The 24,758-nt window shown below is 37.7% G+C and overlaps 1 protein-coding gene and 1 long non-coding RNA gene across 4 annotated transcripts in view; both read right to left on the minus strand.

The window, feature by feature from the left end:
* Window positions 1-8,211: 8,211 nt before the first annotated feature.
* Window positions 8,212-10,989, minus strand: LOC105356395. The gene is made up of 3 exons (XR_910569.2): window positions 10,862-10,989; window positions 8,339-8,462; window positions 8,212-8,253 (listed from the first exon to the last, which is right to left on the minus strand). It is a non-coding gene; the product is annotated as an uncharacterized LOC105356395 (long non-coding RNA).
* A 1,116-nt stretch (window positions 10,990-12,105) lies between these two features.
* LOC101173978 (carbohydrate sulfotransferase 12) overlaps window positions 12,106-24,758 on the minus strand; it is a 37,895-nt gene continuing 25,242 nt past the window's right edge. The window contains exons 1-7 of one of the 3 annotated variants that reach the window (XM_011487430.3): window positions 15,936-16,246; window positions 14,344-14,478; window positions 13,910-14,064; window positions 13,185-13,328; window positions 12,954-13,106; window positions 12,563-12,717; window positions 12,106-12,476 (exon numbers count right to left, since the gene is read on the minus strand). In XM_011487430.3, coding sequence (XP_011485732.1) covers window positions 12,236-12,476; window positions 12,563-12,717; window positions 12,954-13,106; window positions 13,185-13,328; window positions 13,910-14,064; window positions 14,344-14,446 — 951 coding nt within the window. In that variant the 5' untranslated portion in view covers window positions 14,447-14,478; window positions 15,936-16,246 and the 3' untranslated portion in view covers window positions 12,106-12,235. Of the gene's footprint in view, window positions 12,477-12,562; window positions 12,718-12,948; window positions 13,107-13,184; window positions 13,329-13,909; window positions 14,065-14,343; window positions 14,479-15,935; window positions 16,259-24,758 lie in introns of those variants that run through there. The other 2 variants (XR_002292392.2, XM_020711637.2) reach the window with 2 other exon arrangements.

The following is a 24,758-nucleotide window of genomic DNA, read 5'->3' on the forward strand; positions in this document are numbered from 1 at the left end:
AGTGGTAGGGGTGTGGCCTAACAAGCTGATTTCTGATTGGCAAAAGTGATTGCCTTAGAAATGTTGACCAGACTGATTTGGATAAATCGGTGCTAACTGATGTCTGGGTTCCAACATGGCGACGTCCGCATCGCGAAAGAGTGCCGACTGAATTGACTATTTGGTTGGAGCCAGAAGTAAGCCATTTTCTATGGCTGTTGTCAGGTTCACTTAATTCAGTTCTCATATACAGCCAATACTCAGTGCTTAGTGCGCTGTCTTCTCTCACAAGCTCTGGGAGCTGGCAGGTAGCCATCCTCAAGAGCTGCACTGAGCTGCACCCAGAGCACTGACAGTCTGTCAGTCAGACTCCAAACAAAACAAACTGATTCCTTGTATTTTATTCGCTCCAACAGTTAAAGAGTGAGTCATGTCCTTGCAGCAATGCTAGGAAACAGACCTGTTCATAAAACAGCAAACAAATGAGTCACAAAGCGCTAATACATAATTAGCAGTAAAAGTAGAGTAAGAAAATGCGTCATGCTAATATTTGATGTCAATTCATTCCTGCAGGGCAGGGGTGTCAAACTCATTTTCACTGAGGACCACATCAGCATAGTGGCTGTCCTCAAAGGGCCACATATAACTTATACATGTAACTGAATGTAATGAAAAATAAATGTAACTACTACTTAATGTTAAATAACTAAATTATTTATTTATTCTAACTTTTTAAAGTGACAATTACAGTTGCATAGAAAATATATGTTTGCTTGTTACTTTAGCATAAATCCTCTTAAATTTGATTCTGTCAGGTTAGGTTATGTGGACAGTGTTTAAGTCCTAATGTATAGTTGCCCAATCTGATATTTCAAGTCCAATTCCCCCCTAGATATGAATAAATACACAACAATTTTTATTTTTTATTATAAGAAATGAAAAACTTTTATGCTCTCACATTTGGCCCCCGGGCCTTGAGTTTGACAGATGTGCTCCAGGGCATCCACACCTACATTTTCAGCCAGCTCCTCACCAGATAAAGGTAAGTCTTTGTAGGTCCTAGTAAACATCCATCCGTGATTCAGAATAAGGTTATGACATTAATCACTGATCGTTCCAGAGAAGGACCCCCATTTTCTGCTCCACTCCTATAGTCTCTCAAACAAGAGCAGGTGAGTCCAATTAAGGGGCGTGTCCACATGCGGCATGCAAAGGGTTTAAAAACACAGCAAACATGCAAAAAACACCCAATCATGCAGCTACTCTCTGTCCCACCTGCTCACACAATGACAATGACTGAATGACTAAATGTCTATAGATAACATTGGGATAATGTGCCAGCGACACACACGCAGAAAACTGTCTTACTGTTTTATGGTGCCTTTGTGTTTAGATCATTGTGTATGAGAACTGGACTGAGCAAGTGGGACATCGCCTATAGAAAATGCTGTACTTTCAGCTTCAGCGAAAAGAAGCAAATTCAGTCACCATTCTTCCACGAAACGGACGTCAGGACAACATTGATTGGTCTGAATCAACATTTGTAAGGCAAATTCCAAATCCCTTCCACTGAAAGCAGGCTTGGAAATATCCATTAATCAAATATTTGTGGTGGGAGCTAGCAGACATCACATGCTTTTACTCAGGCATCTGATTGGTCAGTTCATAATTTGAATCACTTGCAGTAAAGAAAAAAAATCACAAAAAAATTAGGATTAGCAGGAACATGTTTTAAAAAAGGTAGCAGACTAAGAATGGTTATTCTGAGAAATAATATAGCTGCTTAATTCTCAGAAGAAGTCTTAATGGAATTTGGATTCTCTTCTTGTTTGGAATGGGAGCAGGGCGGGATTGCTCAATCCAGATCTTTAATACAGTCAGTGGTTCAGATCTAAAAGTAACTGTGCTTTTTTTTGTAAAGCTGATGCCTCACAGCCACTGGCTTGTGTGTGAAAGGAAATGTCTGCACTGAGATTTAGCAGCTCTGACACTTTGTGGATTCAGACTGCACCATGACTTCCTTATTGAGGGCAGTTTAAAAAGGAAAGAGACTGGAACCTAATCAGTTCGCCAATTTGGTAGCTATCCATAGCTTAACCCTTGTGCAATCCTAGGCACTTTAACATTGGGAGTTGGGTCATCTAGACCCCACAAGGCAGTGCGTTGAACTTTTTTCTTCAATGATTTGTGATCTTCACTGGTGTCCATGGATTAAGTGAAATCTTCCACCTTTATCCACCTTTGTCATGTTAGGGAGAACACGTCAATGGTCATCTTGACCCCATAGGATAGCACAAGGGTTATAGGTATACATTGTTTTCCCTATGGAGATTATGTTCTTAAAAAAATATCCAGCCATAGGTGAAATCTACAAAGCAAGATTATAGATGTTTTAGGGCTGTAAAACCCCTAACAACACACTTTAGACACTTTGCTCAGACAGACATGGAAATTTTCACACTTTTATTTCCTGTTTAAAGTCTAAAAGTTCAAGCCTTCATAGAAAAAAGGCAGCATTGGATAAAAAAAAAAAGGAAGATCTGCTTGTGCTCAAACAATCAAGACGCAGAACAGAGTTCGCTGTTGAAAAACAAAACAAAAAAAAAGGATCCAATATTAATGTTCATTTTGGTGCAGCTAAAATCTGGCCTTAAACCATTGAACAGCTTGGCTGTGCTATTGTGAAAGTCATATAAAGATTGATCTTTCATTTTTATCTTTTTCTTTAGAGTTAATTTAGTTTAATAAATTGATATATGTTTATTTGAAATTGTTTGAAATTGGGTTGACTAAAATTATTGATTAACAAGAACTTATACCCAAAAATAATTACATAAAAAAAGCTTTTCATTTTGTTTTCTTAGCGATATGTGAAAATGAGTCGAAAAATGTCTGTACTCTTGTTAAATTTTCACCCAGTCGCTTTTTTTCAGTCAGCATCAGAATTGACAAAATGGTCTCCCAGAAGGTAAGGAGACAATATAAGGTAAACGACGCGTCACTGTTTATTATATTTAAACAAAAAGTGTCCACAATTTGGCATTGTTTTGACCTACTTTGGACAGCACCCTAAATGGTGTTACACATAAGTACATCTTGCGTTTTAACCAGTTAAACTGGTTATAAGTTAAAATTTCTTTAAGGCCAACTAATAAAGCTTCCAGTAATGAGAATCAAGCTATAGCTAATGTGGCCATTACAGAAGAACAACTCTGCATGACCTTATTCATCACTAGTTTGGGGGTTTGTGATGTTTTTGTTGTTTGAAAAAAAAAAAGAGATGGTATTGGTTTCTCTTTTGACAGAATCACATTATTTTGCAAGGCTGTGAAAGCAGCAAAATGTCATATCCTTGATCCTCACAGAATCCCAACTGTTGCGCATTTATTTCCCAAAGAAAATCCCCTTTGTTAGTATACAATTGTTCAGCACAATCTAAACCCATTTGTAATATAACTGTCTTATATAATAAGAGGATTCATCCACTCAATTCATCTTACAACCAGCTAAAGAACCATTATCCTCTTAAATATAGGAGGTCTAGAAATCCTCATAACATGATCACTATTAATCCTTCGTCAAACCCTGCGTCATATCTGACAAACTTTGGACTTCTGAACATTAGATCCCTGGCTAACAAATCGTTTACTTGCCAGGACTTCATTACTAGCAATAAATTAGATTTTCTAATGCTAACAGAATCCTGGCTTAGGGATGGAGACTGTGTTCCCCTAATAGAATCCTCCCCGCCCAATTTCTCCTTCTTTACCAAACCAAGACCCTCAGGGAGGGTTGGGGGACTTGCCATTCTATACAACAATAATTTTAACTGCACTTCAGCCACTTTTGGTGATTTTAAATCTTTTGAGTCTTTATATTTTTATATAACTGGTTTGAGTAAAGTTTTATGTATTCTTATTTATAGGCGCCCCAAATCAACCTCTGGTTTTATTGAGGAGTTTGCTGAACTTCTCTCCCTGGTTATGCCAACACATGATAAAGTTATTATTGCTGGAGATTTCAACATCCATGTGTGCTGCCCAGATAATCTACTAGCAAGGGAATTTTTAAACATCATTGATTCTTTTAACCTGGATCGAGCTATCACTGGATCAACCCATATCAAAGGTCATACACTAGACATTATTTTAACATGTGAGATCCCAGTCCCCAATGTGTCATGTATGGATTTTATCATGTCTGACCATAAGTGCATTTTATTTTCTCCAGAACTAAATGGTAATCCTCCTGAGTCTAAGGATAATTTCATTTACTCACGTGTCTTCAACTCATCTACTGCAGCAAATTTTGGAAATATTTTCTCGGCCCCTTTGGTTTTAAATTCTGATGCAAACAGTATTTTATCAAATTTTAACTCAGCAACTGCACGCATCCTGGACCAAATTGCCCCTTTCAGGTTGAGAAAAGTCCAAAATAAAAATCTGCCTTGGATGACTGACAGTATTCGCAACTCGAAAAGAATTTGTCGCAGAGCTGAGCGCAAGTGGAAAGCTTCTAAATCATCTGTGGACTTAGAAACCCTGAAAAACCATATGAATAATTTTAACCGTCAAATGAAAAAGGCAAGATCAGACTACTTCTCACAATTAATTAATACCAATAGAAATAATCCCAGGGTACTTTTTAAGGTCATTAATCAGCTAAGTGAAGCCCCACATACTAGCAATTTACAGACTTCCCCAGTAATCTGTGAGCAATTTGCAAATCATTTTATTAACAAAATTTCTAACATTAGGTCTCAGATATCCATTACCAAATCTCTGTCACCTCCTTTTCTGCCAACTCCACCTGCAAGACCCACAGTGATCTTTGAAGACTTTCAGGCAATCTCCCCCAACACTCTTTCTGAGATTGTTTATAAAATGAAACCATGCCATTGCTCTCTGGACATTATGCCAGTTAGATTTTTTAAAGAAATATATGGATCTGTCAGCTCCCACATACTGTTCTTAATGAACACATCTCTTTCAACTGGCACAGTCCCAGATGATTTTAAGGCTGCTATGATTCAGCCACTATTGAAAAAACCCTCCCTGGACCCAAGTTGCTTTGAGCATTACAGACCAATTTCAAAACTACCTTTTTTGGCTAAGATCCTGGAAAAGCTAGTAGCTGAGCAGGTAATTTCCTTTTTAAATAAAAATAAATTATTTGAGACCCTTCAATCTGGGTTTAAGGCCAACCACAGCACAGAGACTGCCTTGCTGAGAGTAATGAATGACCTTTTAATGGCTGCAGACTCAGGAAAAATATCGATTTTAGTTCTTTTAGATCTCAGTGCAGCATTTGATACAGTGGACCACTCCATTTTATTACAACGTTTAAAATCTTGGGTTGGGTTTTCTGGCACAGTTTTTAACTGGTTTTATTCTTATTTATCGGACAGGTTTTTTAATGTTTTCATCGGCAATTCTTGCTCATCCAAGGTGAAAATGACATGTGGCGTTCCCCAGGGTTCGGTACTGGGACCTCTGCTATTTTCAATTTACATGTTACCACTGGGGGAGATAATACGCCAACATAACCTTAATTTTCATTTTTATGCCGATGATACGCAACTGTACTTATCTTTTAAACCTGGTGACCTTGGTCTTTTAAATAATCTCAATAGCTGCATTGCTGATATTAAAACCTGGATGGCCCAAAATTTTCTGCAGTTGAACATGGACAAAACTGATGTGATAATTTTTGGTTCAGTTGAGGCCCGACATGGTGTGGCTTCGAAATTGGAGTCTCTATCGAACAATGTTTCTTCAAGCTGCAGAAATCTGGGGGTGATTTTTGATACTGATCTTAATCTGGAGACACATGTTAAATCAGTGGTCAAATCTTGTTTCTGGCAACTACATAGGTTATACAGGATAACCCCCCTCCTATCAAAAAAATGTCTTGAGATGGTGATTCATGCTTTCATTTTTTCCCGTTTGGACTATTGTAACGCACTCTACACATGCCTTTCACAGCAGAGTGTGTATCAACTCCAGTTAGTCCAAAATGCTGCCGCCAGACTCATAACTGGAACCAGAATGAGAGACCACATCACTCCAGTTTTAGCGTCTTTGCACTGGCTCCCAGTCCGTTTTAGAATAGATTTTAAGATTTTATTGATTGCTTTTAAAGCACTCTGTGGTCTGGCCCCTGAATATATAGCCGATCTCCTCACTCCTTACGTACCTGGTCGCAATCTTAGATCTTTGGCAAAAGGCCTTTTAACAATCCCACAATCTAGATTGAAGACCAGGGGAGATAGGGCCTTTGCTGTAAGAGCCCCAACACTCTGGAACAGTCTCCCTGAAGAGATCAGGCTCGCTGGGTCCCTACCAGTATTTAAATCTCTTTTAAAAACTTACCTCTTCAGGTGTGCTTTTAATGATTTTATTGGTTCTTAAATCTAAACATTGTATTTTATTGATTTTATTGATTTTATCGATTTCATTGTTTTCTTGATTTTATTGATTTTACTGATTTATCTATTTTATTGATTCTAACCACTATCACCATCTCATATGTGTGCTGGTTTTATTTCTCCATACTGGAAACTGTTTTTAACACTGATTTTGTCTCATATTAACTGTACAGCACTTTGTAATCTGGATTTCGAAAAGTGCTATATAAATAAAGTTTATTATAATTATTATTATTGATCCAGCTGTAGACTTGCTTGGTGAATCCGACTTCATTTGAAAATAGATGAACACTGTCACCTGATTTTGAAAGACACGCCTTTGTTTCATGGTGCACATAGTGCAATGAAGTAAGTTTTTTTCCTCCTCAGTCTCAGTACAGATTAGTCAAACTACATGATGGATTGTAGGAGTCCTCCTTCCACCTTGTGCTCCACCTAAGAGGAGGAAACCAAGTTGTTTCTTGTAGTATTAAAAAGAAAAAAACAGCGTCTGTGCGACAGAAACAATAACAGAACGACTCTGTAAAAACAAAACCCTGGCAGTTTTATTTTTCGTGGAGTATTTATGGCCCTGAGCAGATGTTGTACATACCCACCTGTAAGAAGGTATTGTGACACAAAATCATAAGCTAGGAATTTTCTTTAAAAACTGTTCATATCTTTCTTTACAGGGGTGAGATTATATAAGTTCACTTCCTTCCACTCCCTTTCAAGCAATATTTATTAATATGTCTTATTATCCTAAGTTTGATTCGTCGTTGTATGAATGTATAATTGATGATTGTATTGCTTTTGTGTATTCCTATTTGATTGCTTGAAATAAACCATTTCAAATCAAATCAAATTTATTTTGTATCCCTTCAACACCAGATATGCAGCTGGCAACACCCCTTTGACCTATCATTACTCCTTGATCATTTACATCTTCAAAATGAATCAGATGATTCTGACAGCGGCTTTTAATATCGGCTTTGCACTGATATGCAACACTTTACGTTTAGTGTTGCATATCAGAAGGGAGCAGAGCAGGGAGCTTGTGGCACCTACGTCACTGCTACAAGCTTTTTCCAACAGCCTTTTTTTTCTGTCTGCTCATGATCTACAACAATTCAATTAAATAAATACTCAGAAATGCAAATTAAGACTTAATTTTCTTAACATACGTCAAAATGGCACAAGAAAAAAACCCCACCTAAACCATGATTTTCGTTGGAGTGGGTCATTAAAGGGTGAAGCCTTTTATTTTATTTTGTTGCTTTGTTTATCTTTTCCCCACTTGAGCCTTGTTTGTCAGTATCTAAAGTCTTTATCTTTTTTTCAGTATATGAACTGCAACACAACCGTGATGAAAATGCATTTAGAAAAAGAAGCCAGATACAAGAAAGTGTTTTTGTTTCCGTGTTTAAAACAAATCTGGAAAGACTAGATGGAATTGGAAAGGGTGATTCAAACAAACGGTGTACCGAGAAAGCAGATTCAGGTCCTTGGGAAGCGTTTTCTTAGAATGTTATTCAGAACCAAATGCTGTAGGCAAAATATAATAGACACAATAGACTCAGTGGTAATATGTTAGGTTTACACTAAAGGTCATTTAAGGAGCTACAGAGTATATATATTTTTACAGTCTCATTGCTGAGATTCAGAAGACATGGATGACGTTGAAAGAATAACCTGGGTTTATTTTTTTTGAAGATCTGGTGTAACCCTTGTGCTATCCTAGGCACTTTAACATTGGGAATTGGGTCATCTAGACCCACTAGACAGTGCTCTGAACCTTTTTTCTTCAATGATTTGTGATCTTCACTGGTGTCCATGGATTACATGAAATCCTCTTCACCTTTATCCACCTTTGTCATGGTAGGGAGAACACGTCAATGTAAGGGTGGGGTCATAGGATAGCACAAGGGTTAAATGCATCAGCAAGAATGTCACCTTAGTTTATGAGATCATGCGGAGGACTCCCAGTCCTATCTACTGCAGGAGCTGTGTCTGAATGACAACCGCTTTCAGCTGTAGTTCTGTTGCTGTGTTTCACAACTTGCCTACCTGCATTAGTCTGCAAAGGAAAATAATCAAAAATTAAAAGTGGGTGAAGTTTTTATTTTTTCTCTAGACCAGAAAAACATCATTTAGGAGCATGCTAGCATAAAAGCTTTCCCCCCATGATTTTTGACTGTTACCGCTGTTCACATTAACGACACAATCCTACTGATGATGAGTTCTTGATGGTTAATGCAGCGCAAATCTTTGCCAAGTTTCAGATATTTGAACTCTGGAAACAACCAGCGTCAGAATATAACTCACTGCGCAGCCAAAACACATTGCTGTCTCACCCGGAATGCAATGTTGCTTGAGCATTGCACTCCGCCAGCTGCTCAAAATGGACCGCAGAACCTCTCATCGCATCCGTGCATAGACTCAACATTGGATATAGACGCCCCTCACATGCATATCGTGATCAGTGTGAACATAGAACTACTCATGCAGTTGTTTACTATTCAGAATGAAGAGCAAACTCTGCAAGACTGTGCAAAAGGTTTCGATAGCATGCTGGGGTGCAAAGGTAGAGCGTTTGACATCCAATCAGAAAGTCGCAGGTTCAGTTCTCGCCTTGACCGCCTATGTGTCAAAGTGTCCATGGACAAGACACTGAACCCCCACATTGCTCCTGGTGGTTGAAGTTGGCGCCAGTGTTCGGCAGCAGAGCCGCTATCTGTGTGTGAATGTGTGTGTGCATAGGGGAATAGGATTGTGGATGTAAAACATCCAGTAAAACACTGGAGCTGTTGCTAGCAACACACACGTTCACACGCTCTTTGACATACCGTAACTCTTCCATTTATGCAAATCTGCGTCAGAGGATTCTGAAGCAAAGAAAAAGGGCTTTTTGTATCAGATTTGCACTGTTATGCAACACTCCACATCCAGAGGACACTTTACGTTGGTTGCCCCAGCAGTTGAAGAGCTACAGCAGTGAAAATAATGTAAACACCCAAGTCACCATGATTTTCCTTGGAGTGGGTCATTAAAGGGTGAAGCCTTTTATTTTATTTTGTTGATTTGTTTATCTTTGCCCCTTATCTGAGCCTTGTTTGTCAGTATCTAATGTCTTTATCTTTTTTTCAGTAGATGAACTGCAACTCAACCGTGATGAAAATGCATTTAGAAAAAGAAGCCAGATACAAGAAAGTGTTTTTTGTTTCCGTGTTTAAAACAAATCTGGAAAGACTAGATGGAATTGGAAAGGGTGATGCAAACAAGCCGTGTACCGAGAAAGCAGATTCAGGTCCTTGGGAAGCGTTTTCTTAGAATGCCATTCAGAACCAAATGCAGTAGGCAAAATATAATAGACACAATAGACTCAGTGGTAATATGTCAGGTTTACACTAAAGGTAATTCAAGGAGCTACAGAGTATCTATATTTTTACAGTCTCATTGCTGAGATTCAGAAGACATGGATGACGTTGAAAGAATAACCTGGGTTTATTTTTTTTGAAGAGCTGTGTAACCCTTGTGCTATCCTAGGCACTTTAACATTGGCTAAAGTAAGTAAGTTAAAGCAAGGGAGGAAAGTACTATACAAGTATACGCCACTGACCATTTACTGTCGCCATTCAACAAATAGAACCATGAGGCTCATTTGACTGCTCAACGTCTATATTCTCCAAGAAAATTTGGATGAGTTTACAAAGTTCTGGGGATGTAATTCAGATTAACAGACTGTGACCAGGTGATAAATGACACCGATTTGTCATTGATTCACCAAGTGGTTGCAAGTAATGTTTTAAAATATTAGAATATGAAAAATCAATATTAAATATACCAAATGTCTGATTCCAACCTTACCTGGCAGTGTCTAATTAAGAATTTCAAATCATTTGGTATCAAATTGGAATATTGGCTTACATGTAGACAGTCTTTGACAATGAAGCGTTTTACTGCTTGAGGTTTCAGAGTGACATCATTTGTAAAATTCACAAAAAGGCTGAATTTTTGTGTACAAGCACACTCAAATATATACACAAACACATTGATACATACTGTACATGTAAAGCTGGAGTCTAGATAAAGCTACATACACACAGACGCAAAGGCACAGCTTTAGATGTATCATGCAAATATACCAACACATTCACAAACATTTCAGATCTCAAACATACAGGTGTCTCAGTGCAAAAGCAAGCAACAGACACTTCTATACACTACAATGCAAATTCATTTTTCCTGAATGCAAAAAAAGAAGGGAGCCCAACCCCTGACACCAGTCCAGCCCTTCCCTAATGAAGGTGGAGCCTATTATTTTTGCTTTCTATGAACAAGCTAACTCCCAATCATGTAGAGGTGAGACAATCAATTGCCATTCCTAGGATCAAACCAGAATCAAATCAAACAATACCATAAAAAAATAATTTCAAAATAAAATAAATCAAAAATTGAATCAAAACTGGAAGTTACCATATGGATTGAGTCATGGTAGGTTTTAGTGTCCGTCCTGGGGGAGGATCCCTCCTTCATGTGGTCACCCCTGAGGTTTCTTCGTTTTTTCCGGAATCCGGTTTTTTTTGGGAGTTTTTCCTTACCGCAAAGGGGGGTCTAAGGGCAGGGATGCCAGTATAGCTTAGTCAGTTTGTTAGTTCATTTTAGTATTTTCCTATTGAACTCTTTGTATTCGTGATCCTTTTGAGTTCATGTTTTACTTCAAAGCCCATCGAGACGACTGTTGTTGTGATTTTGGGCTATACAAATAAAATTGAATTGAATTGAATTGATTGAAAATATGTGCAACAGTGTTCAAACTAGAATAAATGATAAGGTGAACTTTGCTGCTTTAAAGTTAAACACAATTAAATCAACTTTACAGAAAGGTATAGAACATTTATCAGTTGCATTGTTAGAAAAATGACACATGAAGAACATGTCCCCCAAGACAAAGAAAAACCCCATTTATTTTGATAAGACAGAGGAAAATGATCATTTTCACATTTTTCATTTGAATTCCTATAGTGGATAGAAAAATAATGTTAAAAAAACTGTTATTTAAAAACTAATTAACAAATACTGATTAAATAAACCATCTGTAAAACTTAATAATAAATACTTGTTCTTTTGGTTTTAAAAGAAGATACTTGGAAATTGACTAGTTTCTATGGTTGGTCTTCTATAAAAAGGTTTGAAGATATTTTGTGACAAAGTTGGAATAAAGTTAGTAAAGTGCAGACAGACATAAATATTCACATTTATTCTTAAGGAATGTTAATTTCTTCTTTTAAAATTTCTCCTATAAAATGTAAAAGAATAAAAAAACAAAGTGTGAGTGTGTATAATGTTGCTAAAATAGCCTAGCTTAAAAACATTATATGATAGCTTTAACCCTTGTGCTATCTTAGATGACCCCACCCTTGCATTGACGTGTTCTTCCTACCAAGACAAAGGTGGATAAAGGTGGAAAGATTTCATGTAATCCATGGACACCAGTGAAGATCACAAATCATTGAAGAAAAAAGGTTCAGAGCACTGTCTAGTGGGTCTAGATGACCCAACTCCCAATGTTAAAGTGCCCAGGATAGCACAAGGGTTACACTCCAGTGAATGCCGAGCCACAGTTAGGTGGTTTATCACAGAAGGAAGTCTGTCTGATAACTGTAGCTGTGTTCCAACTGTGTATTTTTGTGTTTTGCGCAGTAGAAAAAATGACTTTGTCAAAGGATGAACATTTAGTGAAGTAAGGTACAAAATACAAGAATTAAACATTTAAATCTCACTAACCAAATACTTGGAGACAGTTTCAATATTACGGTGAATGAGCACAGAAGGAGTCCTATCATCAGCTCAGTCATCCACCAGTTCAGTTGGCCTTCTATAGCCAAAGAGTAAAAAGTCTTCTTCATAGATTCTGTACAGCTTCCTCCTGTCTTCCAGTGGTACACTTTGAAACCAGTCCATAACAGAATCAGCAGAGGTCATATTTTTATATGAGGAAGGAAACTTGATATCGTTTTCCAGCTTTAATATCTTCAGCAGCTCCTGAGCATCTTCTTGAAGACTTTCTTGATGGCCAACAAAGTCATATCTGAGAAGAAAGAAAATTGGCAGTTTTTCTCAGTTTGATAACGAATTGTACGTTATAGTTGTTAATTTAGGTAAATATGTCCTTACTCAATGAGGCAGGGGTGACACAGACGATGCATCTGCCTCCAGTGGGGCTCAAATGGTTCTTTTTTTTCTGTTCGTGGGTCCAGTATATACTGAATGAAGTCATAGAATGAAGGCTGGAGACCTTTTTTCTTGGCCACCTCATGATTATAAGTTATATTGGTCTGTTTCTCTTTCGGCTTTTCCCATCAGGGGTCGCCACAGCGAACAAGTCGCATGGGAAACTTGGCAATGTTTTACGCCGGATGCCCTTCCTGACGCAACCTCCTCAAACCGGGCTTGGAACCGGCAGAGGTAGAGAAGGGAACAGGGAGCAGCCTGGAGTCGAACCCGGGTTTCACGGACGGAAGGTGCCGCAAACCAGCACGAGCTAAACTAGCTCCCTATAAGTTATATTGGTCTGTTTTTCATAAAGTAGCAAGATAAGTCTCACATAGCCTTCATAAAAATACTGGTTGTAATTCAGCAGCTTGTCTCTGTAGGCAGAGATGAGGCGCACAAATGGATCACGGACAAACAGGAACTTGGTGTAGTGCTTTAGTTTTGCCTGCAGAACAAATGAATACACATCAAACCTCTATTTGATCATTTTCAGGACGATCCTAACGTTGATGAACAAACTGACCTCTCTCTCTGGCTTTGGAAAGTCATTTAGGTGCTGGAATCTCTCAGAATCGTGAACCCATTCATGTTCGAAGGACATTGGGTCAGGATATGGTTCACTGTAGTTTAAAGCGATCAAGGTCCTCTTCCAGTTGGTACATGCCACCTGCAGAAAATATAAACCCGCTGATGAAATTGTTGATGTTTTAACCCTTAGATTGTGTTCTGGACAAAATGGACCCATTTTCACAGTTTCAAACAGGTCAATTTTAACCCGAACTCAATTTAAAGGTTAAAAGTATTTTAAATTAAAATAAAAAACATAAGAAAACATCTGCTTGTCACTATTTGCTAACAATCCTACCAAAAAAACCAAACCAACCAAAAAAACTCGTATACATAGCGATGTTTACATTTATTCCCATTTTCACCTAGCTTAACACTGTTAGCCTAAAACTAACATTTAACCTTATTTTTATTTCTTTCCTTTTCCTTTGATGTATTTATTTATTTAAATGGAAACAGTTTGCAATATTTGTTTATAACACAGATAGTGTACTTTCAGTCAAAATTGTCTTGATAACATTGTTCTCTTAGCTTAATATTTAGCATAGAATAGCAACAAATTTCTATAGTTATGAACTTAAAAATAAAAATTTCTATTTTATGTTAAGCTAAAAACAGAGGTTGAAACATTTAGCACACATTTGCACAGCTTAATGAATGTGAATGCAGATGATATGTCACCTTTGGAATGTAACAGTAGATGATGCCGTGTTTGTCATCCACAATAACATTTGTCAAGTTTGAGTCCTTCAAGTCATCCAAACTTTGGTTTCCACCTTTACAGTATTTTCTCAGAAGATCCTTTCTAAAACCTTGTTTTTTTGTGTACCTCAGTGCTGCAAACACAGAAATAAATCTTTTAAAATTTGAAAATCATTCATTCCTCTCTAGTAAACGTAGATTTAGCTGCTAAAGTTTGTCTAAGTTTACCTTAGTTTATCTCCAAACAGAATTAAAATGTTCCAGTGAGGTTAAATAAATACTACACTGGAGTCAAAGCTCTGGCTCAACATTTTTGAAGGAAAATGCTTTTACAATGGCAAGAAAGTTAGACACTTGAGGGCTTCCTAACACTCTGTAGTAACAAGGTTTTCAAATAAAAGAAAAGTTCATACCCAAGGTTTGCAGGTAAAAATCCCATCCATGAGTTGTCAAAGTGATAAAAACCATGACTCCCAACAGGAAAATGGGATTCAGACATCCTTTATTTGATCTCATGATGTTGTACTTCACATTCCCCTTCTAATGAACTAAAAAGTCACAGTAAAAATGAAAGCAAGTTAGATTTAAAATTCTCCATAAATAAAATGAAAGTGTTTTGCACTGATTTTTGAGAGAAGGGACAAAACGGCTTCAGAAAAACTCTTCAACATTACACCAAATTGATAAGGGGTTACATATTTATCTAGATTTGTGCTATTTCACTGTGTAAAGGGTAAAGTTGGAAGTTAAAAAACATTTTTAACAAATTCACCTGGTAACTTCATTGCATTGATTTACGTGAGACACACTCAAAGTATCGGATTACACAATTATAATAGCCCAACAAGATTTTCTAGTTTGGAATTATTTTGCAATAGCATTTAGGTACTCTGACATATGATAAAATGCAATATTTATACTAAAGGCTTAATTTCACACTTTTTTGAAAGCACAGATTTAAAAAAATGACATTTTCCAACCTTTATCTTTACATAGAAAACAATTCTTAAAAGAATAAAAGACAAAAGAGACAAAAAAAAGATTTAGATCTGATAATCCTTTATGTCTCAACCAACAAACTGAAGAAATCTTTTTTTATATCAAAAAAACCCCTGAAAACATACACCTGACAGTGCTGACAATGATCTGACAGAGTTCACACGAGACTGAGTTAACAACATGGTATGAGCATTTCTGACTTTTAGTATTATAATAGACATGTTGACGTTCTTCAGCTGTGGCTACAGGAAAATGGACATTTTTCAGAATCAGAATCATGTTTATTGTCATATGGACAGCTTACACTGAAATATGAAATGTTGTTCCAGTACAACCCGAAGAAGATCATACATGCGACAGAAATACGCACATGACTGAGGTGCGGCAATGTTAGGCGCCCTTTGCTCAGATGGATTAGGATGTGACGGGGGGGGGGGGGGGGGGGGGGGGGGGCATCGGTAGCATCTAAAATATCATAAGATGTCAAGCTTACCCAACCATGTGTGGAACTACTGCATTATTCACCATGGCTATTGGAGTCAAAAGGGGTGTTATTGAGGGATTTAATTCATAATTAAAGCAGAAGACACACATATGATGATTTGTGCGGATTTCTATGGAAAACAACTTTAAATCTTTCCAATAAGTTGATTTATACATTTTTTGACCCTTATCTTTGAATTTAATTTTTTTTACATTGGAAGTTTTTTAATGCTGCTAACAATTGTGACCTCTTGCCAAGGACAAGAGACAAAACATAGGGTGTCTAACAACTAGTCATGTGTTGAAGCAAAAATATCCCCAAAAAGTCATTGTTTATTCTTAATTCTTTTAGATCTAACTTACAGAGTATTTCAATCATTTTTAATCTATTCCTTTCTAATACAAATAAGACTTTTCTATGTTGGACACGTTTAGTCCAAACTCTCAAAGATCAGTGCATTTACATTATTTCAATCTGCCGAAGATGGACTGCGGCAGTCTTTAAAAGAGGGATGTTACTTACCAAAACTGAATCCATGTGAAGACTTTCCAGATAAATAATATGAATACAAGTTATTTTTTTTGTCACTGCAAAAAATATATATATATCAAAAAATACTGAGTGCAAAGCGGCAACTTCTTTAATGATACTCCTCACAGCATGAGCGGCTTAGTAAGCTTGGGTGTTTGAGCTGGAGAACAGGAACTAAAAGCACCGCAGTTACGTTTCTGCAGCTGTAGACGTGACTTGTTGTATCCTGTTTACAGCTGAACAGACAAAAATGAAGATTTCAAGCTGCCTCCATGTGGCAATGGGGTGTGAACAAGGTTGACTGGTTTACAAGGATCTGTAAAAAACAACTGCAACACCCACTTAGGCCACACCCACATTTCTTTATGCTGTAAAAAAATAAGAGGAAAAAAGGCTGAAACCTGTACAAATGAGATCTGCCTGTAATGTGTAAAAGACATAAAGGGTTTTTGTATGTTTTTAAACTGAAAAGTGATAATAAAAAAAACAATATTACCTGAATATTTCTTTTTCCAAATCACTGAGAATCAGGAGCAGTAAAAAAAAAAATCATTTTTTTGAGCTTTTTTGTGATGTATGTAATATAACGGGTGGCTGCTCTCCATTCTGGTGCATTAAATTGTTGACAAATAGATCCATGTACGTCTTTATTTTCCTCGTCTGAGCTGGCATCTCGGTCAAAACGAAATAACTGTATAGCTAAGATAATTTGTTGAGGGTCTGAGTGGCTGTAAGCTAGCAAGACCTCTCAGTAACAAGTAGGGGAAGGGAGGTGAGGTTGCTGTGCAGCAACAGTCCCACCCACAACTTAGAAGCAAATTTCTTATGAATGCCTGCCGCTCTGCAGACACTATGTTCTACAAAAGTTTTTTTTTTTTTTTTTTTTTATTTTGGTCAAAAACGACGTAATCATAAATAAAAGACCACTGGGGACGCTTTTAAAATGTGTCAAAAGACGATCAGAGTGGGTCTTTAAATTCCAACACCCAAAAGTGATTTCCTTTGACTCTAAGAGACTTTTTGAATCTGTTTCATATACTGTATTTTCATTGAATTATATCAACCATGTTTGGGCAAACACGCACTCTTTCTTATTGAATGTAAACTAGAGCTTTTATAATGTGCTGGGGCCATAACTCCCGTATCCCTTGTGCCATCTTAGATGACCCCACCCTTACATTGACGTGTTCTCCCTACCATGACGAAGGTGGATAAAGGTGGAGAGGATTTCATGTAATCCATGGACACCAATGAAGATCACAAATCATTGAAGAAAAAAGGTTCAGAGCACTGTCTAGTGGGTCTAGATGACCCAACTCCCGATGTTAAAGTGCCTAGGATTGCACAAGGGTTAAACATAAAACACAGTTCTAATCTAAAATAAGATGACCTGGTAGCCAGCAGAGATAAACTCAGGAGTACGAAGACTCGAACAAGTCCAGATAGTTTAAGGTTTAAGTACAAAACCAAACATAGACCAAAAATCCTGTATGTGAGGTGCCTCTCCTTTTCATCACTTTGGCCTTGTCAGTAGATTGCACGGAGATGTCAGCGGGGGGCATGGAGATTTGTCCTTATAGGGTCAAAGCAGGCTCAACACACCAGACTCTGTTTTATCCACAATATGCATCAGCTACCAAAAAAAAAGACTTGGCCAGAAGATGACAATTGCTGCTGTTGAGTTACGTATGCAAAGTACTGCTCTTACATTTCAGATACTGTTTGCTTTGCCATCTATGGTTGTTTATGTTTTAGTTGTCTCCTTTAGAATAGTTATGGAGAAATAAGACCTGAACGTTAAAATCTCAGGTTTAAACTCTCAGCTTTCTTTTTCTGGGCGTCTTCTTTCACACTGCGTCTTTTACGTGCTGAAACGCACATCGTTCTCTATCTGTGTTAATGTGCCTTTGTCATAACTGCCCCTACGGGCGGAGGGCGAAAAATGAGCAAACCTCTACAGCCCACACAAAGGGATGGTAAAAGAGGAGGGAAACCTGACTCTGCTAAAACTCAAGAAAAAGTGACAAAGCAGATGATTCCTTGTCACTTTCTGTCTCTGAGGTTTCTACACTGACTAAAATTCATAAAAGCTACTTGTTATGTTACCCTTATCTTTGCAGCAGAAGGTGTGGTAACTGCACAGTTTCCCCAACAATCTTCTGGTCTTGCATGACAACATTGCAAGTTTGTACAGTAGCATGACTGAACATCGTCATTTTGCAAGCAAGTTTTAGACTTAATGAATCCCAAAAGCCTTTTGTCAATCTTGCTCTGATAGAAATTTGATAACAAAATCATGCGTTTACAGTTTTGCCTTTCTACAACGCCATCTGCTGTAGCTCTTTATTGTTGTATCCTTCTGAAGGTCTTAGTATAACACTCTTATAAATTTGAAAGACCGTGCTGTGTGTACCTTATGTTGTGAAAATGTGTGCCGAACATCAAGTATCAGGCTGCACTTCGAGACTAAACACAGGAAGATACTTAAAGACAAAGCGGATAAGACAGAGTCAAAAAAACTTGCTGTGTCAAAGTATGTGAAACAGGCAAGTACCCTGGAACATTTTACCACCTCTAAAAATACTGCGACAGAAGCAAGTTGTCACATTGCATTGCAAAACATGGAAACCTATTCACTGATGGCAAATTCATTAACGAAGCTTTTCTTAGTTACAGTAGTTGAAATCTTGCCAAATAAAGAAACTATCCCAATATCAGCCAAAAGTGTGCAGCGATATATTACTGAAATGTCTGAAAAGGTCCAAGATCAGCAAACAGTTGGGATTAACAACTTCGCGTATGGAGTTTAGCATCACGCTCGATGAGAGCTTAGATGTGAATGATATCCCGCATTTAGCAGTGATGGCAAGGTACTCAGATTCAGACGTCGAGGAGGAACTTTGCTGTTTGAAACCAATGACTGCTAGTAACCCCTATTATAAAACTCCAGAAAAATCTCTGCCCCAAACTATCTAATTCAGACCTGGGTGATGTTTTAGCATCAGTGGCTGTCATGTCTCGTCAGTCTTATTTCATGAGTTGTACACTTTTGGTCAATGTCTGTCACCTGTGTTGTCTCACTAACTCTGTTCTCATTTCAGGCCTTGTTACTTCCTGCCCTTGTCTGTTCCCTACAGGTGTGACTGTTTAATCTTCCCTGATTGTTTCCACTTAGGTTTCTCTTCCTCATGTCTTAAATAGTATGAGTCTCCCTTTGTCCTGAGCCAGTTTGCTTGGTTTTATCCTGTGCCATAGCCTTAGCAATCAGATTAAAGCTCTTAAACGCTGCATCTGAGTCCAGCCCTGAGCTCTGTCCTGACAGTGGCAAAGTTTGTAAACTTCATTGTAAAGCAATCAATGCATCAGCATTGATGCACTGGCAGTTTCCATCTCTGTTGGCGGAGCTGGACAGCACAGACACTCAGCAGTGAGATGGTTGAGCTGCAGAAAATTTCTGGAGTGATTCGTCAGCTGCCTTGATACTGTTGAGACTTTTCTACCTGAAAAGGACCAAAAGTATTCAGAACTTTAGGACGAGAGGTGGATTGTAAACCGGATGTTTCTTGCAGACATCACAGGACACCTCAACAAGCTCAAGCTCAAACTACAAGGAGCAGGACAAACACTTCTAGACACGTTTGACACATGGATGGCATTTGCTAGTAACCTGGTAGTTTCTCAAGTTAGATTTTTACCACCACTTTCCACTATTTCCCACAGCAGAGAGTGTCCCTACACCAGAGCATCAACAGCTCTGCAATATCCCTGCACATGCAAGAACTGGAGAATTAGATAACAACTTGATTTGTGGATTTCAAAAGATATTGACCCATGTTCTCCTACCTGATCAAGCCTGACAGCTTTAAAAAGCATAATTTGGAAGCTACTTTAATAGACTGGATAGGTACAGAAAATATGGAGATGCAGCTGATCGAGCTGAAAAGTTCAACAATGTTGATGAGGAAATTTACAGAACTTAGTAAACAGTGTACATTCTCAACTGCTGGGCATCTACACCTGGATATTCAGCTGTTTCCGATTGCACATGTGCAGCGGCGTGTCTTTGGGTCTACATATCTACACAAGCAGGTGTTTTCGGACATTGAGCATGTGCTCAGCCCCACTTGCAGTTGGTTAAAAACTGACCACTCTGAAGCCTTCTTGCAACTCAAAGTAACAAACTACAAGTGGCTTAGATTGCTGAGGTCAGCACTTAAAAGCAGGGGCAGGGTTCACACTAACTACCTAGCAAGCTTCTGTTACTTTGATCTTACCTCAGGCCACACAAAGTTATTTTTCCCACGTAAATGGTTGTAAAGTTCTTAGAAATATTTCTGGTATTTTGTTCTGACGTATCCAGTCTTATTGCTGTAGGTATGACACATCACAAATGCATAACTCTTTTTTTAAACAAACGAACAAACAAACAATACTATTTCAACATGGCCTGTTTTCCTTGTGCAATATTTTCATGAAAGTACTTCTTTGAGTTAATGTCAAAATATGTTCAGCCATTTGACCTGCTGTTTGGAAATTAAATAAAATTCCAGATGTATTGGAAATGTTCTTGTATTTTCTTTGTATCAAGAGTTGGCAGTATAGTTTGTGATGGCACAGTTGTTAAGGAGAAAATTTGGAATTGGCATTTCATGTCATAAACGCTGCTGACCCCTGATCTAAGCCAACAACATGGATGCTCCCACCAGTCTTCAATAGCTTTCCTTCATTCTTGCCGACACTTTTTTTTTTCACATGACACACCTGAAACCTTCCTCTACCCCTTCCAACCTGCATTGGAGGCTTAATGACATGTCATCAGTCTGACCAATCAGAAGTGCTTAAAGTCACTTCCTTGTTTCAATTTAGCTCATAAGTCTCTCAGTTCTAACAAAAATAGCAACTAAAGCTCGTATTTAGCTGCGTAGCTTTCCACAGAATCCGGTGTCAGACCGTGGAATAAGTGAACAAAACCATGAAGCTCAGAGACGCTTGTCTGTCTGTGGTCGGTGGATTTTCGGCACTACATCTCCCATGATGCATTGGGTTAAAGTGACAGTGTCTTAACGCACAAGGAGTCTCTCCTCTTAACGTCTTAAAACAACGAACACACATCAAACAGCTTTTCAATCTTTTCGTGACTTTTAATACATCTTTTAGAAAAAAACAACTGCAGCTTCCAGCTTTTTCTGCAACAATTATCACAAAAAATGCATTTAAGATTGGAGAGGGGCCGTAGATCAATACAGACTCTGAGCTTTTCCTATTTTTAATTTTTTATTTATTTTTTGGATGCTGGTGTGCCGTGGGACTTTTGTCAAGGTTAAAGTGTGCCGTGGCTCAAAAAAGGTTGAAAAACACTGGTCTAGATGACCCAACTTCCAATGTTAAAGTGCCTAGGATAGCACAAGGGTTACAATAGTAGAAGCTTTTCATCACGATAGTTTGATTAGCGATATCCAAACAATTTGAAGAGGCAATGTTCCTTAAAGGAATGTGAGGCGACCTGTTGTTTGTGTGTACAGGTTATGGAGGGTATGGTTGCATATCTGATGATATGATGAGAAACCAAACAAGCTAGTGTCAGTAGAGTTAGTTTCATCCTGCTTTTGACTAACAAATTAAGTTTGTGTCATTGTGAGTACAGTCATTGTAATGTTAGAAGTAACCAGTAGAGGGCACTGGTAAGTTGAGCATGAAGGGACTGATGGGTAAAAGAGCACAAAGAAGTAGTTGATGAATGACTGGAACTGCAATGTATGTCAGAGAGCAACGAAGGAATAAAAGTTTAACAGTTTGAACCCGCAGAGTGTCCTGCATTCTATTTTATGTCTGTAAGACAAGAACAGACATTAAAGTCATTGTAACTGACATTGAAATGTTAAGGTTTCTCTCTTTTACACATGCAAATCTCCGGTTTGCTATGCCCCTTGTCAGACATCGTCCTATTCAATTATCACATAATCCATAATTCCAACATGAAACACTGATTTTGTTTTTTCTTGTAGTTTGAGAAAAAACGAGTTTGCATTCTTCTTTGTGACACCAGAGATGTCACTGGGGAATTCTGACACACGCTCTTTGACACACCGTAGCTCTTCAACTACTACTGCGATCAACGTAAATACTCTAATTCTGATGCAGAAGAAGGTGACCTATCATATGGAATAGTGTTGTTGCAAAGCCTCTTTTCTCCGCCAACAGAATCAGCTGATTTATGTTGTTTGCACAAGGACTTCGCTACTTTAAAGTACTACATCTCAACACAAAGCTGCTCTTCTCTGCTTCAGAATGGAGCAGAATGGAATGATGTTATTGCGTAAATGGTTGTAAAGTTACTCTAGTGGCAAAGAAAAAATGTAAAAACTAGGGCTGGGAATCACTGGGTACCTCACGATACGATACGATTTGCGATACATTGCTCACGATAACGATACTATCACAATATGGCGATATTGTGATAATCGATATATCTTGTCTCTAACAACTCACGATATATCAAACTTTAAGAAAGAAGAACTTGAAAAAATGTTTTTTGGAAAATATTTCCCCATTTATTTTTTAAACACAATGATAATGAACAACTTATGTCCTATTTGGTGTAAGGAATAAGACTTTTGTGTACCATTGCTGAAATCAGTAATACTCTGTCTTTGACAAACAATCACAATTTTCATTTGGAAATATCTGTAAAATTTGGTTTAAACAATATTAAACATGAACAGCAGTGTCATTAATTAGTACAAAATAGCTGTAAACAGGATAAAAAATGAATAAGTCAAGTAGCTGCCAGGCACATTGTTATTAACTTTTGAAAAACAAAAGCATAGCCATTGCTTAATTTAAAAGAAATAGCTGTTAATCAGATATTAATTCTGTGAACAAATTATACTGTCTTTGTTAAAAATAAGAAACCATTTAGTGCAAATATGGTGTAAACAAAAATTAAATTCTCCCAGAAAAGTAAAAATCAAGTAGCTAGGAAATTTTCTTTAAGTTATTTAAGACATAAACTGCTTTCAAAATAAATGACCAGGGATAAAATCCATGAACTTAAAGTGCATCTAAAAGTAAACATCTTTGTGAACAACATGATTGGGGAAAAGCTGCACACGATGTATGTTTAAATGTTCATGTTTTTCTGGAGAACCACAGGCTTTTTAGCGTCAAGCTGCCCGTCTACCTCTGCTTAAAGGAGAAGGGGGGGTCTAACTGATGGATGCCTCTCTTTCTTCCGTTTCCATCTCAACTATAACTTTGGTCTGGCCGTACAGCGAGGGGATCTTTTTTTCTGTATTTCCGAGAGGGAATGTCAAAGCGTGGCTCTAATGCATTCAATAAGAACCGAAATCCCTCGTTCTCCACCTCCCGTTTCGTTTTCCGTTTGTTATTGCCGGCGCTCTGTCTCGCAGAAGACGGCTGTAGCTTCGTCTGGAAAAAAGTATCCGCGCTGGGCTGTGTCGGCTTCAGGCCAGCAACAGCCACGGCTTTCTCACACAACTCCGTTGATGCAGCTTCAAAGCTGCCGGCGCGTCTTTTAAGTAGCTGCTTTTGCTTCTCATTGTTTTTCCCCCGCCATCTTTGTTCTTCTTCGTCTGCCCGCTACCTACAGCCAATCTCGCAACGAGCGCCCCCTATCGACCCTGCGAAGAATTGTCTTACCAAAGGATGGTTAATATAACGTTTTACAGGGTCTTTAAACGTAAATAAAAGGTCGATACTTGACGAAGACGTCTCGAGAATCAATCGCGGGACTAAATATCGCGATATATCGCCATATCAATATTTTGGCACACCCCTAGTAAAAACTGGAACAAAAGTGACAGAGTTAAAGGATCAATAAAGTAACTTCAAAAAAATATTTCTTGACAGTAAGTAGACTAAGAAACTAAGTCATGAAAGCTGTTCTGTGAAATTCCTGACATTGGTATTGATCCACCAGGGTGAACTAGATGAGGGTCAACAGTGAGCAGATCATGACCACCCAGTAAGTGCCATAAGGAAATGGTGGGTACTCAGCGCAACTTCATGCTCAGTGTCATCCTCAGACAGTGTCTAGACTGAATTTACTAACTCCATTGATGTGTTGTCTGCCTTTTGAGCCTCATTTACACCAGTTTAGATTGTATTTTCATGGAACAAAAGCAGACCAAGCAAATACCCTTTTATTTGAATTACTGTGGTGGATAAAAAAAAGACATAATATTTTCATGTTTTGCAAATACAAAAGGCTCTTCAAATAATACCAAATGATAGTTTAAAATATGTAAAAAATGAAAGTGTATTTAGCTGTGCTCCCTATATTAAAAAACAAAACAAAAAAACATTTCCCTTGTATTAGGTAGAACTGATATTGTACATCAATGGATTTTGCTTTCAAGTAAAATAAGGCCTTATAGCCCACACGTCTTCAATAAATTAACACAAATGAAGAATAAATAATAATTCAAATTAAATCACAAACAATGGCTCTTTAAAAAAAACAGGATAAATAGCATTTTAAAAAGTATGTAAAATTAGGAAGTACTTAAGTAAATAAATATTCTTTTTTTATTTCCAGACGTGGAATTGTACTTTCAAAACTTCACTTTCACATATCACAGCTATAGAAGTTGGGGCAGTTGCATGAAAAGTAACACTTTTTAGCTTCTCCTATTGCTTGGCAAACCACTGGAAACATTGGCAAAGGGTTTCATGCCCTAATAAATTACTGAAATTCCAATTTAAGAGAAAAAGCTAAACATTTTTTATTTTGTGTTTTCCTTTAAAAAAAACCCACATCAAATCTAAATTGGTATATGGTATATATTACTGCAA

Source organism: Oryzias latipes, chromosome 18 (assembly GCF_002234675.1).
Source record: "Oryzias latipes chromosome 18, ASM223467v1".
NCBI classification, from domain to species: domain Eukaryota; kingdom Metazoa; phylum Chordata; class Actinopteri; order Beloniformes; family Adrianichthyidae; genus Oryzias; species Oryzias latipes.